At 35.4% G+C, this 16,645-nt stretch overlaps 1 protein-coding gene across 2 annotated transcripts in view; it reads right to left on the bottom strand.

The window, feature by feature from the left end:
- The window catches only part of STS (steroid sulfatase), a 785,042-nt gene that overhangs the window by 548,078 nt on the left and 220,319 nt on the right, over positions 1 to 16,645 (bottom strand). For both annotated transcript variants that reach the window (XM_053706447.1, XM_053706448.1), the window contains exon 3: positions 13,082 to 13,203. In XM_053706447.1, the coding sequence (XP_053562422.1) occupies positions 13,082 to 13,203 (122 nt within the window). The remainder of the gene's footprint in view (positions 1 to 13,081; positions 13,204 to 16,645) is intronic.

Below are 16,645 nucleotides of genomic sequence, written 5' to 3'. Positions count from 1 at the left end.
AGAGGCAAATAAAAAATGGGGGTCTTAAATAATGAAAATATGTATATGATGTACAACAAACAGAAAAATATTTTTTGGCGCCAAAAACGTCACACTCGCGTCATAGATGATGCAACCTTGTGAAAACACAACTAAGACACCGGAAATGACGAATTTGCGTCAATGAACGTAACTTCGCACCAAAAATCTCGCACCAAGAATGACGCAATAAACTTTGGCATTTTGTGCCCTTGCGAGTCTAATTCTGCCCGCAAATTTAAAAGACAGTCAATTTGAAAAAGAGACTCTACCCCAGGTAAGAAATACATTTTCATAAAAAAGCATTTCCCAGATATGAAACTGAAAGTCTGCAAAAGGAAATATACTGAAAACCTGAATCATGGCAAATATAAGTACAATACATATATTTAGAACTTTATAAAAATACATAAAGTGCCAAACCATAGCTGAGAGTGTCTTAAGTAATGAAAACATACTTACCAAAAGACACCCATCCACATATAGCAGATAGCCAAACCAGTACTGAAACGGTTATCAGTAGAGGTAATGGAATATGAGAGTATATCGTTGATCTGAAAAGGGAGGTAGGAGATGAATCTCTATGACCGATAACAGAGAATCTATGAAATAGACCCCCGTGAGGAAAACCACTGCATTCAATAGGTGATACTCCCTTCACATCCCTCAGACATTCACTGTACTCTGAGAGAAATTGTGGTTCAAAAAATGCTGAGAAGCGCATATCAACATAGAAATCTTAGCACAAACTTACTTCACCACCTCCATAGGAGACAAAGTTTGTAAAACTGAATTGTGGTGTGGTGAGGGGTGTATTTATAGGCATTTTGAGATTTGGGAAACTTTGCCCCTCCTGGTAGGATTGTATATCCCATACATCACTAGCTCATGGACTCATTGCCAATTACATGAAAGAAACTTTAATTTGTCCTCCATTGAGCAAATAGTTTTTTAACCTATGTGTTAGGACTATATACAATAGCAACATTTAATACTATTGCTTTGTGAATAGGTATATGTTATATCTTTTTAAATGTTCTAAGACATGGTCTGTCAGTAAAATAAAATGTTTTTTTCTACACATTGTGTTTGTGTATTTCTAGTTTATATTTGCTGTATACAGCGCTGTTTATATACTCTCATATATATATATATATATATACAGTATATATATATATATATATATATATACACACACATATATACATATATATATATATATATATATATATATATATATATATATATATATATATATATATATATAGCTTGCGGCACAATAGGCAAAGTACTGCAAGGTGAAGGGTTTAATAAATTAAAGGGACAGTCTAGTCCAAAACAAACTTTCATGATTCAGATAGAGAATGTAATTTTAAACAATTTTCCAATTTACTTTTGTCACCAATTTTGCTTTGTTCTCTTGGTATTCTTAGTTGAAAGCTAAACCTAGGAGGTTCATATGCTAATTTCTAAGCCCTTGAAGGCCGCCTCTTCTCTCAGGGCATTTTGACAGTTTTTCACCACTAGAGGGTGTTAGTTCACGTTTATTATATAGATAACACTGTGCTCATGCACATGAAATTCCAGTGAGCAAGCTCTGATTGGCTAAAATGGATGTCTGTCAAAAGAACTGAAATAAGGGGGCAGTTTGCAGAGGCTTAGATACAAGGTAATCACAGAGGTAAAAAGTGTATTTATATAACGGTGTTGGTAATGCAAAACTAGGGAATGGGTAATAAAGGGATTATCTATCCTTTCAAACAATAAAAATTCTGGTGTAAACTGTCCCTTTAATTTTATTTATGTAGTTTCGGCAGTGTGTGATTCCCTTTTACCCTCCCACCTCCCTGATACCTCCTTAACAGCTCTTTATCACTCCCCCTTCCCAATGGTTTCCACCATCTTAGGTACTAGCAGTGGCATTTGTATTTTTCAAAAACGTATTTCTTTGAGGATACCTCCAAGGCATGAGGACAATTGAACTAGGTCCGCAACACAAATCCTGTAAGGCCATGCCAGAGCAATTTAAGTTTGCTGAAGCTTGTTCTTGCTTGATTCTGGCTATCACTCTGGATAGCAACACAAATGGAGTAAAGATATAAATATGTCCAAATAGCCTTGAAATAGTTGCAAAGATGTCCAATATGTCCTTTTGAGGCTTTATCGAGTGCCTTGACATTTCAAATTTTAAACAGTCAAAACTTTCCTAAAAAATGTCACTCAGAAATGGATTGTGATAGCCAAGATCTTTTTAGACCCATAGTAAAAATAGGGCTTATAGGGTGGATCAAAAACATGTTTGAGGGAAAAGCTGAAAATGCTCTATTGTGATATGCCCTTATTGAACATTAATCAACCTTCCTAGCTAATATAAGCAAATGGATATGAACCCAAAATTCTCTCTTGTGATACAAAGCATACCATTTTTTTAAAAAGTTTCCAATTTACTTATTTTATTAAATTTGCTTTATTCCCATGGTATTCTTTTTTGAAGAGATACATGGGTAGGTGTCTGGAGCACTACATGACAGAGAATAGTGCTGTCATCTAGTGCTCTTGCAAATGCATAACATTCTTGCAAAACTGCTACCGTAAAGTGCTCTAGACACGTGCACACTCCTGAGCTTACATCCTTGCTTTTAAAAGAAAGATACTAATAGAACAAAGAAAATTTGAAATTAGAAGTCAATGACAAACTTACAATTGCATGCCCTGTCTAAATCATGTATGAGCAAAGTTTAGATTTTTTTGCTAGATCATAATGTGATTGATAGGTAGAGAGCACAGAATAAAGCACATTTTTTAAGGAACACCAGTCCTACTCGCAAATAAACTATAACCAGTCCAAAACAAAACTTGGATACCGTATTACTGAGGGACAAACTATTATGCCAACAATTTAGGGCAAATTTTACTCATTCCTATCTACCAATGAAGGTATGACTAGTAATCCCTTATATGTGTGGCGAGCTCTACCAATGAAGGTATGACTAGTAATCCCTTATATGTGTGTCAAGCTCTACCAATGAAGGTATGACTAGTAATCCCTTATATGTGTGTCAAGCTCTACCAATGAAGGTATGACTAGTAATCCCTTATATGTGTGTCAAGCTCTACCAATGAAGGTATGACTAGTAATCCCTTATATGTGTGTCAAGCTCTACCAATGAAGGTATGACTAGTAATCCCTTATATGTGTGTCAAGCTCTACCAATGAAGGTATGACTAGTAATCCCTTATATGTGTGTCAAGCTCTACCAATGAAGGCATGACTATTAATCCCTTATATGTGTGGCGAGCTCTATCAATGAAGGTATGACTAGTAATCCCTTATATGTGTGTCAAGCTCTACCAATGAAGGCATGACTATTAATCCCTTATATGTGTGGCGAGCTCTATCAATGAAGGTATGACTAGTAATCCCTTATATGTGTGGCGAGCTCTACCAATTAAGGCATGACTAGTAATCCCTTATATGTGTGTCAAGCTCTACCAATGAAGGTATGACTAGTAATCCCTTATATTTGTGGCGAGCTCTACCAATAAAGGCATGACTAGTAATCCCTTATATGTGTGTCAAGCTCTACCAATGAAGGTATGACTAGTAATCCCTTATATGTGTGTCAAGCTCTACCAATGAATGTATGACTAGTAATCCCTTATATGTGTGTCAAGCTCTACCAATGAAGGTATGACTAGTAATCCCTTATATGTGTGGTGAGCTCTACCAATGAAGGTATGACTAGTAATCCCTTATATGTGTGTCAAGCTCTACCAATGAAGCTGTGACTAGTAATCCCTTATATGTGTGTCAAGCTCTACCAATGAAGGTATGACTAGTAATCCCTTATATGTGTGTCAAGCTCTACCAATGAAGGTATGACTAGTAATCCCTTATATGTGTGTCAAGCTCTACCAATGAAGGTATGACTAGTAATCCCTTATATGTGTGGCGAGCCCTTACACAAATGTAAAGAGAGTTTTCATATATGAAGCCGGTAGGCAAAATAAAATAAAAACACGGAAAATGTATTGAAGACAGAGTTTGCCCACTTAAAGGTGCAACATATATTACAACTCACTTTTCCTTTACACCCAGCCCTAAAAAATCAGAGCTGGATGATTTATTTTTTAAAGAAAAAGGTGAGAATAGTATAATGCTACCATATATTATTCTGTATTGGCTGTGAATGCATCTGGAGGCGGGTAATTAACTAAAAAAATACTTAGTTTTACTAAGTCTATAGATATATCTTGTTAAGTAAGTTTTTACACAAAATGTGTATCATTCATAGCATTAGAAATAACAAAATAATAATTAAAAATTAACTTTTAATAAAGAGATACCTATAAAAAAATATGGTGACTATAAACAAAGGTCAATGCTGTGTTAACCTGAACACGGACCAGTTAAGACAAACATAGTTAAAAACAGATTGTTGCAGCAGTGTACCCACAAGATTTTATACCATAATTAAGTTACTGCTTGAAAGAACATAGATTGATAGAAACAAGTTTAGATAATGCTTACACAAATATCATCGGTAAGTTAGCTAAAGGAATGAAATCTCTCTAAACTTGAACTAAACTCCTACAATCCAAGAGCTAAACTACATTTATTTCTATCTATTGGCAGAAGTAAACCATGGGCGCGATCCGATATATGGCGCAGGTTTCGGCGCAAGCGTGGAAACCTGTGCCACCCGTAGTTTCAGCTCGCAACTCGAGCTATCACATATATGGTGCCGTCAGATGCTAAAGTGCCGTAAGTCTGACAAACCAGCAATGTCCAGAAATCTGCGTAAGTACAAATTTCTGGAGTCGTCAGTGACTTACGGTACTTTAGAAACTGCCACCGCGTAAAAAACTTGACTAAATTATAAAATCATCCATACTGTCTAACACGCCTCCCAAACATAGCCCAACAGGTATACCCCTCTATCCTCAATCCCCCCTCTCACTCCTAACAATAAAAATATATTAACCCCGAAACCGCCGCTCCTGGACCCCGCCGCCAGCTACGTTATCTATATTACCCCCTAATCCGAGCCCCCTACCCTGCCGCTAGCTACATTAAATGTTTTACCCCTTAATGTGAGCCCCATACCCCGCCGCCACCTACATTAACTATGTTACCCCCTAATATGATCCCCCTACCCCGCCGCCACCTATTTAAACTATATAACCCCTAATGTGAGCCCCCTACACCGCCGCCACCTATTTAAACTATATAACCCCTAATGTGAGCCCCCTACACTGCCGCCACCTATTTAAACTATATAACCCCTGTGAGCCCCCTACACCGCCGCCACCTATATTAAATTAATTAACCCCTAATCTAATCCCCCTATACCACCGCCACCTATATTAAATTAATTAACCCCTAATCTAATCCCCCTATACCGCCGCCACCTATATTAAATTAACCCCTAAAATACTAAAATTTCCCTACCACTAAACCTAAGTCTAACCCTACAAATAGCCCTGAAAAGGGCTTTTTGCGTGGCATTGTCCCAAAGTAACCAGCTCTATTGCCAGCCCTTAAAAGGGCTTTTTGCGGGGCATTGCCCTAAAGTAACCAGCTCTTTTACCAGCCCTTAAAAGGGCTTTTTGCGGGGCATTGTCACAAAGTAATCAGCTCTTTTGCCTCTAATCTAAATCCCCCTACACCGCCCCCACCTATAATAAATGTATTACCCCCTAATCTTATCCCCCTACCCTGCCGCCAGCTATATTAAAATTATTAACCCCTAATCCCCCTACCCCGCTGCCAGCTATATTAAATACATGAACCCCTAATTTAATCCCCCTACACCGCCGCCAGCTCTATTAAATACATTAACCCCTAATCTAATCCCCCTACACTGCAGCCACCTATATTAACTATATTAACCCTAATTATATTAGGGTTAATATAGTTATATTATATATATTAACTATATTAACCCTAATTATATTAGGGTTAATATAGTTATTATATTATATATATTAACCCTAATTATATTAGGGTTAATATAGTTAATATAGTTATTATATTATATATATTAACTATATTAACCCTATCTAACTCTAACACCCCTAACTTAATTATTATTAAATTAAATCTAAATAATATTAATAATATTAACTAAATTATTCCTATTTAAATCTAAATACTTATCTATAAAATAAACCCTAAGATAGCTACAATATAATTAATAATTACATTGTAGCTATTTTACGGTTTATACTTATTTTATAGGTAACTTGGTATTTATTTTAACTAGGTACAATAGCTAATAAATAGTTAATAACTATTTAATAGCTACCTAGTTAAAATAATTACCAATTTACCTGTAAAATAAATCCTAACCTAAGTTACAAATACACCTACACTATCAATAAATTAAATAAACTACAAATATCTAAACTAAAATACAATTAAATACACTAAACTAAATTACAAAAAAAATAAAAAAGATTACAAGAATTTTAAGCTACTTACACCTAATCTAAGCCCCCTAATAAAATAATAAAGCCCCCAAAATAAAAAAAATACCCTACCCTATTAAAAAAACACAATACCACCCCCAACATTACAACCCACCACCCACATACCCCTACTCTAAACCCACCCAAACCCCCCTTAAAAAAACCTAACACTAACCCCCAGAAGATCTCCCTACCTTGAGTCGTCTTCACTCAGCCGGGCCGAACTCATCATCCAGATGTGGTCCTCCATCCCGGCGATGTCTTCATCCAAGCGGCACAGAAGAGGTCCTCCATCGGGGCGAAGTCTTCCTCCAAGTGGCATCTTCAATCTTCTTTCTTCTGGCTTCTTCCGACCTCCGACGCGGAACATCCAGCTGGCCTGATGACTGAACGACAAATTAAGTTTCCTTTAAATGACGTCATCCAAGATGGCGTCCCTCGAATTCCGATTGGCTGATAGGATTCTATCAGCCAATCGGAATTAAGGTAAGAAAATCTGATTGGCTGATTCAATCAGCCAATCAGATTCAAGTTTAATCCGATTGGCTGATCCAATCAGCCAATCAGATTGAGTTTGCATTCTATTGGCTGTTCTATTGCCGCTTGGATGAAGACATCGCCGGGATGGAGGACCACATCTGGATGAAGAGTTCGGCCCGGCTGGGTGAAGACGACTCAAGGTAGGGAGATCTTCTGGGGGTTAGTGTTAGTTTTTTTTAAGGGGGGTTTGGGTGGGTTTAGAGTAGGGGTATGTGGGTGGTGGGTTGTAATGTTGGGGGTGGTATTGTGTTTTTTTTTACAGGCAAAAGAGCTGATTACTTTGGGGAAATGCCCCGCAAAAAGTCATTTTAAGGGCTGGTAAAAGAGATGGTTACTTTTTAATTAAGAATAGGGTAGGGCATTTTTTTTATTTTGGGGGGCTTTATTATTTTATTAGGGGGCTTAGATTAGGTGTAAGTATCTTAAAATTCTTGTAATCTTTTTTTATTTTTTGTAATTTAGTTTAGTGTATTTAATTGTATTTTAGTTTAGATATTTGTAGTTTATTTAATTTATTGATAGTATAGGTGTATTTGTAACTTAGGTTAGGATTTATTTTACAGGTAAATTGGTAATTATTTTAACTAGGTAGCTATTAAATAGTTATTAACTATTTAATAGCTATTGTACCTAGTTTAAATAAATACCAAGTTACCTGTAAAATAAGTATAAACCGTAAAATAGCTACAATGTAATTATTAATTATATTGTAGCTATCTTAGGGTTTATTTTATAGGTAAGTATTTAGATTTAAATAGGAATAATTTAGTTAATATTATTAATATTATTTAGATTTAATTTAATAATAATTAAGTTAGGGGTGTTAGAGTTAGATAGGGTTAATATAGTTAATATATATATATATATAATATAATAACTATATTAACCCTAATATAATTAGGGTTAATATAGTTAATATATATATATATATAATATAATAACTATATTAACCCTAATAATATAGTAAGGGTCTCACATTAGGGGGTAGGTAATGTAGGTGGCGGCGGTGTAAGGGGCTCACATTAGGGGGTAGGTAATGTAGGTGGCGGCGGAGTAAGGGGCTCACATTAGGGGGTAGTTAATGTAGGTGGCGGCGGGGTCCGGGAGCGGCGGTTAAGGGGTTAAATACTTTATTAGGGATTGTGGCAGGGGATCGCGGTTGACAGGTAGCTAGACATTGCGCATGCGTTAGGTGTTAGGTTTTATTTTGCAGTTCGCGGTTGACAGGTAGATAGACATTGCGCATGCGTTAAGTGTTAGGTTTTATTTTGCAGGTAGTTTAGGGAGTTACGGGGCTCCAATACACAGCACAAGGCTTACTATGCCTGCAATTTGTGGTGAGGTGAAAATGGAGTAAGATTTCTCCATTTTCGCCACTTAAGTCCTTACGCTGTATATTGGATACCAAACTGCGCTGGTTTGGTATACCTGTCTATGGGCCAAAAAACTACGGCCGAAGGCAGAAATATACGAGCGTAACTTCTATGTTACGCCGTATATGTGATACCAAACCAGCGCAATATTTTGCGTCGCCAGCTTTTGCAAGCGACGCTGCATATCGGATCGAGGCCCATATCTTCAAAGTAAGTGGTATAGACAGAGCTGCTAGTTATAGGTACAAACTGCAAAAATAAATATCTCCAGTCACTAAGCAGGGTGGTATAGCAACTAAAAAGAAAAGGATTGCCCTCTACAGCCAATCACAGGAATAAAAGTAAAAAACAGAAGTTAAGTGTGCATAAAACAGCAAGCACATCAAACAGTATGGATAAAATATTTACTATAAATGTATAAAACAGAAAATAAGCCTAAAAACAGAAAACTAAACCACCGTTGGTTAGGCAAAAATACAATAAGTAAAATATTATGAAATAAGGAAATAAAAACAAAGTCTGCAGTCTAATTCAATTGATATCAAGAATGCAAAAATGTTAAAAAGGTGTATTAGTATGAGGAAAATATCTTTCATTGTAGTATGTGACTACGAATTAAGGTGGGAGATAAAATACGACAGGAAATGTGATATGGGATTCAATATTAATGTAATTATTGTGAAATATAATTAATGAATATGTGAAATGCAATTGTGGTGATAATAAGTGCTATTACTTCGGTGATGTAAAATTTACAAGTGAAAATTCTTAGAGCATCTGAATTATAACACATCACTACAGATCTGAGAATATAATTCAGTTTCTTTATGGGACACTTATCATAGATACACATAATATTTTTTTTTTTTTTTAAGTCCCCTAGACTGTATGGTATCTAATAAATAGATCCATCTGCATTTAGCTTTCAACAAAGATTTTTCAATGTTACCTCCTCTAATTCCCATTGATATCTTTTGTAACACTGAGAATTTGAGTTTTTGGTTAATTTTGTACATATTTAGAAAATGTTTTGCTACTTTTGTCAATTGTCTCCCTTTTTCCATATCTTTTGTAGTATTTTTATATTATTAATATGTTCCATCACTCTAGTTTTTGTCTGACGTGCTGTTATACTAACGTATATATTTTGAACCATGGACAACATAAAGCATATACAACAGCTTCAGTTGAACATGTAAATGCTGATTCATCATATGTGTGTATCCCCATGTAATTACTATTGTTTTTAAAGATTGTACTTGAGTGCATATTGAGCAATTACCATGTGGGAACATTCCTGGGTATTGTGATTTAATTTTTTAATTTGCTGTATAGTAACTTTGTACCAATTGGTGACTTAAATTCTGAGCTCTTCTGTATCCATCTAAGACTTTTTCTCCTATTATTTGTGATAATTCAAAGTCATTCTGTAGAATATGCCAATTTGAGTTAATAATTTCAAATACTTTAGATGTTTGTGGACTATAGGTTATAATAAACCTAGGGACATTTTCCAATGATCTCTTAGTTTTATAGTTTGACTAATTATTCTTCTATATTTTTAATCAAAACTCTATGTTTGGCTTTTTAATTTGTCTCTCTGCAATAGAGTTCGCAATTATTACTCATGGATTATAATTGCAGCCTTCTTAATGTATTGACCTCTAGTTTAAATAACTGTTTTTTAGACATTTTTTTTATTATTTTGTTTTTGTAACTTTTGTCTTAATAAAGTTAATTTAGTAAGCGTGTATTAAAACAATATGAGAAGGAGAATGCTGATTATTTGCATCAAAAACATATAAAATAAAATACAATATTTATATACCCAAAAAGTAAGAAAAAAAAGTGAAGAAAAACTGAGTGGAGTGAAATCATTAGCATGAAGAGCGTAAACACGATTGTGGTGTTCTTTATGTTCAAAATTATATTATAAGTGGCTTGGTGTTATCCAAAATCGTGGTAATTTACTCTCCCCATATTTTTTATGGGTGACGTTGAGTGGCAATGTCCGCTCACATTACAAGTTAAAAGTAAATGTGATTGCTCAAACGCAATTGCATTTACCACCAGGATGAAGATAAGAAGATGGGCCATCTCTGGAATGAAGATCACCACCGCCGGAGTGAAGGTGGAGCGCCGCCACCCGGATTCATCTTTGAGGATTAGTCTTAGATTTTTTTTTATTTTTTTTTCGGGGGGTGGGAGGTGGTGGTGGCAGGTTAATTGTAGAGGTTTGTAGACTTTTTTCCTTTCAGAAAAAGAGCCGACACTTTTGGGCAATGCCCTTTTTAGTATTGCTAGTTTGTTTGTTTTTTAGTAATGTTAGGTTGATGTTTTTCAATAAAGTTAAGTTACTTTTTTCTAGTAATTTTAGGTTATTTTTCAAGCAATGCTAGGTTTGTTAGTTTTTTATTTTTAATGGTAAGGTTATTTTTTTCAGGTTTTTTTTTTTTTTTTTTAAAGGTACTGTTAGTGGAGCGGAGTTAACATGCAAGCTGGAGTAGTAATTACCGCTCCACTCAAAATCTAGCCCTATGTAGTTAGTGATATGTAGGATGAAACAGACCTGAATATCTTAACTTGGCAAAATATCATTTAACTGGTTGTTCCAAAATGCTTATCTTAATAGTTTGCCTTACTGCATTACTGTAGTAGGCCAGATGGTTCAGACTAAAGTAGCAGTTGTTTGAACACAATTTATGCATGTGAGATGGTAAAAAAAAGAATAGGCTATACATGTTGCGTGAATAGTTGAACACTTTTCCCCACAATAATGTTTTTACTCAGACATTTTAAACCATTTGAATGCAAGAGGTTTTCCAGTAGCAGTGTATAGAATTCATCTTAACCAAGACTCCCATATGGTTAGCCTCTCACTTATGAATCAGTTATAGTTAGTCATAGTGATTCAAAGGTAACAAAAATGAGATTTGGTAATATCAAAATAATCATTTATAACCTCTTAAAAACCACAGCATACCCTGTATGTCACTGGTAGTTATGTTTTTTTTTTGGCCTGTAATAGCACAGGTTTTGCCGCCAGTGGTAACACCAAGCTATTACAAACTCCCTCCCTCCTGCAGGCCTCCTATTATAGACTGTCTAAAAATGCATTAAAATGTGATTTATTTATTTTTTTTATTATAGGATAGTTTGCTTGGCTTTACCAATGTTATCAGCCACCAACCAAGAAACCTTATATCTCAGTGAAATGACTAATTGCATAGAGCTAGATTATGAGTGGAGCGGTAATTGCCACTCCCGCTTGCACCCTAACTCCAGCTTGCCGTGCTACCAAACAAGCAAGCCCCACATCACATAAGGTTCTGAAGGCAAAAGAATAGGGGAGCTAATCCATCATAGTATATAGATGTGCTAGAAACATCACCTGTTGGTTAAGTCTCAATTTCTTCTTCTTTAACAACAACTATTATTATTACATAATGCAATATCAACACATTATGCAGTGTTATAAAACGAATGAAAATCATTAATAAAAATGAGAAGCAAATAGATTTTTATGAAAATAAAATGCACTGTATTTTGAAACTCAAGATACAGTTTGTTTTTTGTTCTGTCTTTTCAATAACGTAACAAATGTCCCATATAAAATATACCTATAAGTTGTTTCTTAGTGTACAGATAAAGCTTGCAAGGGCCAAAAATATGATGGAGGAAAGGTGCATGTGTGTCTAATGTATATAAATTAAAAAAAATAGATATATAATAGATTAAACCTGTCCACAAAACAATAAAGGAGACAGTGGAGAGTAGTGAGGAAGAAATTACATTTCTTGTTGTATTATACAGATTCTGCTGAATTGCACTGAGAAATAAGGTTTCTTGGCTGGCGGCTGATACAATTGGTAAAGCCAAGCAAACTATCCCATAATAATAATAAAAAAATTACATTTGAAAGCATTTTTGAAAAATAAACAAGAATAACCTTTTATAAAAAATATACATAAATCAATGAATCTAGGAAACAAAAATATTAATTCATAAAAGAAGCTAGTTAAAGATTTGGATGTTAGCATAGCTAGTGAGTAGAAAAAATAAATCATTACTCAAATTATTTTATAAATATTTATTGAGATCCCTTTGAAAACTTTACTATAATGGTGAAACAACACAAAAAATTCTATACGCAATAATGCTTTACAAAATAAACAAAACAAACACTCGGATTATCTGTATAATAATTTACTTAAGATGCCCATATGTATTTTCATCCAAATTACACTCAACAAAACCATAAGGAAAAGTAATGTGGTTTAATTTCTGTTATTTCCAAAATGTCTGAATCAGAACATAACAAGAACATTAGATAAAAAAGGCACAGACACATACTAAAAGATAGTACTAAATAAATCATTTAATTTGAGATTTTGCCTTTATTTGGAAAAGCAAATTCAGATCTATAATATATCAATTATTTTGAAGTTTTTGCAGTTCATTATGAATGTTTATATGTATTAAATATAAATATGTATTAAAATAGATCAAATTTTATTAATTTATGATTAAATTTGCAGTCATTTTTTTAAGATCTACTTCTAGAGGTCAAACATAATTCCTAAAACAAAGTTGTATAATTTCAAAGTCTTTGTTTATATTAATTTAGCTAGAATGTAAACCATTCTAGTTATTTGAATTACATTAATAAATGAAGATACCTGATCTAATAGGATATCTGCCTGTCATGAATGCTGCTCGACTCGGAGTACAGAGAGGAGATGCTGCTATGTGCTGGGTAAGTTTCACACCTTCGCTGGCCAATCGATCAATATTTGGTGTTCTGAAAAATATAAAATATTTTTGTAAAAAACGTCTCTAAAATATTTGTCATACTAATGCATTTGACACTGTATAGTTTTAATTTTCAATTCTCTTTGCTTTTGGCTTACAAACTATAAGCAGGTGGAGCAGTGATTCTAGTCTCAAGTAACTGCTTACAAAGGATACACTCCCCTCCACAACTCACTACAAAGTGATGAAAAACAAAACAAACTTGAAATTAAAGGGACAGTCAACACTAGAATTGTTGTTGTTTAAAAAGAAATTTAATTCCTTCATTACCCATTCCCCAATTTTGCATAACCAACACCGTTATAATAATACATGTTTTACCTCCCATCTAAGCTTCAACTGACTGCCCCCTTATTTCAGTTCTTTTGACAGACTTGCATTTTAGACAATGAGTATTCACTCCTAGGTCACTTCATGTGCACAAGCTCAATGTTATCTATATGAAACACATGAACTAATGCCCTCTAGTGGTCAAAATGCATTCAGATTAGTGGCAGTCTTCAAGGTCTAAGAAATTAGCATATGAACTTCCTAGGTGTAGCTTTCAACTAAGCATACCAAAGAGAACAAAGCAAAATTGGTGATAAAAGTAAATTGGGAAGTTGTTTAAAATTATATGCCCTATTTAAATCATGAACTTTTTTTTGGACTTGACTGTTCCTTTAATTCCAAAAATACAAGGACCTTCTATATCTTGACCCACATCCCTGAGGAAAACTTACCAATTAACATCCCTCCCTCAAGGAGTGTGGACAGAACTGACCACTCCCCTAGTTATTTTTATAAAATTTAAACTTAAGCAATACCCCTTCCTCTTCCTAGAGATGTCCAATCCAAAAAGGTGGACTAGCAAAAAAAAAAGGTAGGGCGTCTGTATAAACCAGGAATATGGGCCAAAATATAGAAATTCCTTGTATTTGTCATGTTAATCTCTAATTATCTTGGCCCTCTCTGGTAATATTTACCAGTAGACAGATTATAAAGCAGTAACTATCATATGAAAAGATGGGTGGAAAAAGTACAAATATAACATTATAGGGAAAACAAACTTTTTCAACGAAAAACCTAGCAGAAACAGATTGGTGCATATTAAGTCTATATTGATAAACAAATGTATGATGAGACTAAATCATTGTTAAACAAACTTCTTCAGGTATAGTATCTTACTCAAAAGCCCAAAATACTACAAATGTACTCTTTGGGCTCCATGTACTAAGACGCGGGCCTTCTTCACTACATAGGGGCAGACTAAATCATTGTTAAACTTCTTCAGGTATAGTATCTTACTCAAAAGCCCAAAATACTACAAATGTACTCTTTGGGCTCCATGTACTAAGAGGTGGGCCTTCACTACATACGGGCAGAAGATCTGTTCATCCGCAGGCCTTTATGTATCATTACACACTCATCACAGTGTGTAATGCCCACCCCTTCATTCACACAACCAATTGCACGACTGAAGGGGCTGTCAATCACCAAGAGCAAGCAAGCTCTCTGTGATTTTCTCTCGCCACCTCAGAGGTGGCGTAGGGTGTAGGAAGCAGTGGTCTAATGACCGCTGCTTCTTACATTGTGGGAAGCAGGATCACATATGCGAACCTGCACCGCAAGGGCTCCGAAGTAGCCCTCAGTAGAGTATTTCCCTCAAGTATATAACATATGGGGACACAACTGTGTTCTTTCATACAAAATATAAAAGGAACAGACCATATCAAACAATAGTAAAATCTCACGTATACAGTATCTGCACAAAAGGATGAAAGAAATGTAATCTCATTCTGAAGATCTGGAACAATTCTTTTTTTAGACAACAATTCTAGATAAGTATTCAGAATCAGTGCCCAAAAACATAATTTATTCTTACCTGATAAATTTATTTATTTCTTGACATGGTGAGTCCATGGATCATCTTAATTACTGTTGGGAATATCACTCCTGACCAGCAGGAGGAGGCAAAGCTGTTAAATACCTCACCCCCTACCCACAATCCCCAGTCATTCGACCAAAGGGAAAGGAAAAAGGAAGTAATCTAAGGTGCAGAGGTGCCTGAAGTTTATAGAAAAGCAAACTGTCTAAATAACAGGGCAGGCCATGGACTAACCATCTCAATAAATAAATAAATTTATCAAGTAAGAATAAAACAGGATTTATGCTTACCTGATAAATTACTTTCTCTTACGGTGTATCCAGTCCACGGATTCATCCTTACTTGTGGGATATTCTCAATCCCTACAGGAAGTGGCAAAGAGAGCACACAGTAGAGCTGTCCATATAGCTCCCCTAAGGCTCCGCCCCCCCAGTCATTCGACCGACGGTTAGGAGAAAAAGGAGAAACCATAGGGTGCTGTGGTGACTGTAGTTTTACAAAAATAAATTTGAACCTGACTTAATTGCCAGGGCGGGCCGTGGACTGGATACACTGTAAGAGAAAGTAATTTATCAGGTAAGCATAAATTCTGTTTTCTCTTACATGGTGTATCCAGTCCACGGATTCATCCTTACTTGTGGGATACCAATACCAAAGCTTTAGGACACGGATGAAGGGAGGGAACAATCAGGTAACCTAAACGGAAGGCACCACTGCTTGCAAAACCTTTCTCCCAAAAATAGCCTCCGAAGAAGCAAAAGTATCGAATTTGTAAAATTTGGCAAATGTATGCAGTGAAGACCAAGTCGCTGCCTTACAAATCTGTTCAACAGAAGCCTCATTCTTGAAAGCTCTGGTGGAATGAGCTGTAATTCGTTCAGGAGGCTGCTGTCCAGCAGTCTCATAAGCCAATCGGATGATGCTTTTCAGCCAGCAGGAAAGAGAGGTAGCAGTCGCTTTCTGACCTCTCCTCTTACCAGAATAGACAACAAACAAGGATGATGTTTGACTGAAATCTTTAGTTGCATTTAAATAGAATTTTAAAGCATGAACCACATCAAGATTGTATAACAGTCGTTCCTTCTTAGAAACTGGATTAGGGCACAAAGAAGGAACAATGATTTCCTGGTTAATATACTTATTAGAAACCACTTTTGGAAGGAAACCAGGTTTGGTACGCAAAACAACCTTATCTGCATGGAACACCAGATAGGGTGAATTACACTCCAAAACAGACAAATCAGAAACTCTTCGAGCAGAAGAAATAGCTACCAAAAACAAAACTTTCCAAGATAATAACTTAATATCTATGGAATGTAAAGGTTCAAACGGAACCCCTTGAAGAACTGAAAGAACTAAATTTAGACTCCATGGAGGAGCCACAGGTTTGTAGACAGGCTTGATTCTAACTAGGGCCTGTGCAAACGTCTGGTACAGCTGCCAGACGCTTGTGTAACAGGATAGACAGAGCAGATATCTGTCCCTTTAAGGAACTAGCTGACAAACCTTTCTCCAATCCTTCTTGGAGAAAAGACAATATCCTTGGAATCCTAATCTTACTCCA

Source organism: Bombina bombina, chromosome 3 (assembly GCF_027579735.1).
Source record: "Bombina bombina isolate aBomBom1 chromosome 3, aBomBom1.pri, whole genome shotgun sequence".
NCBI classification, from domain to species: Eukaryota; Metazoa; Chordata; class Amphibia; order Anura; family Bombinatoridae; genus Bombina; species Bombina bombina.
This window is presented reverse-complemented; position numbering and strand designations above follow the sequence as displayed.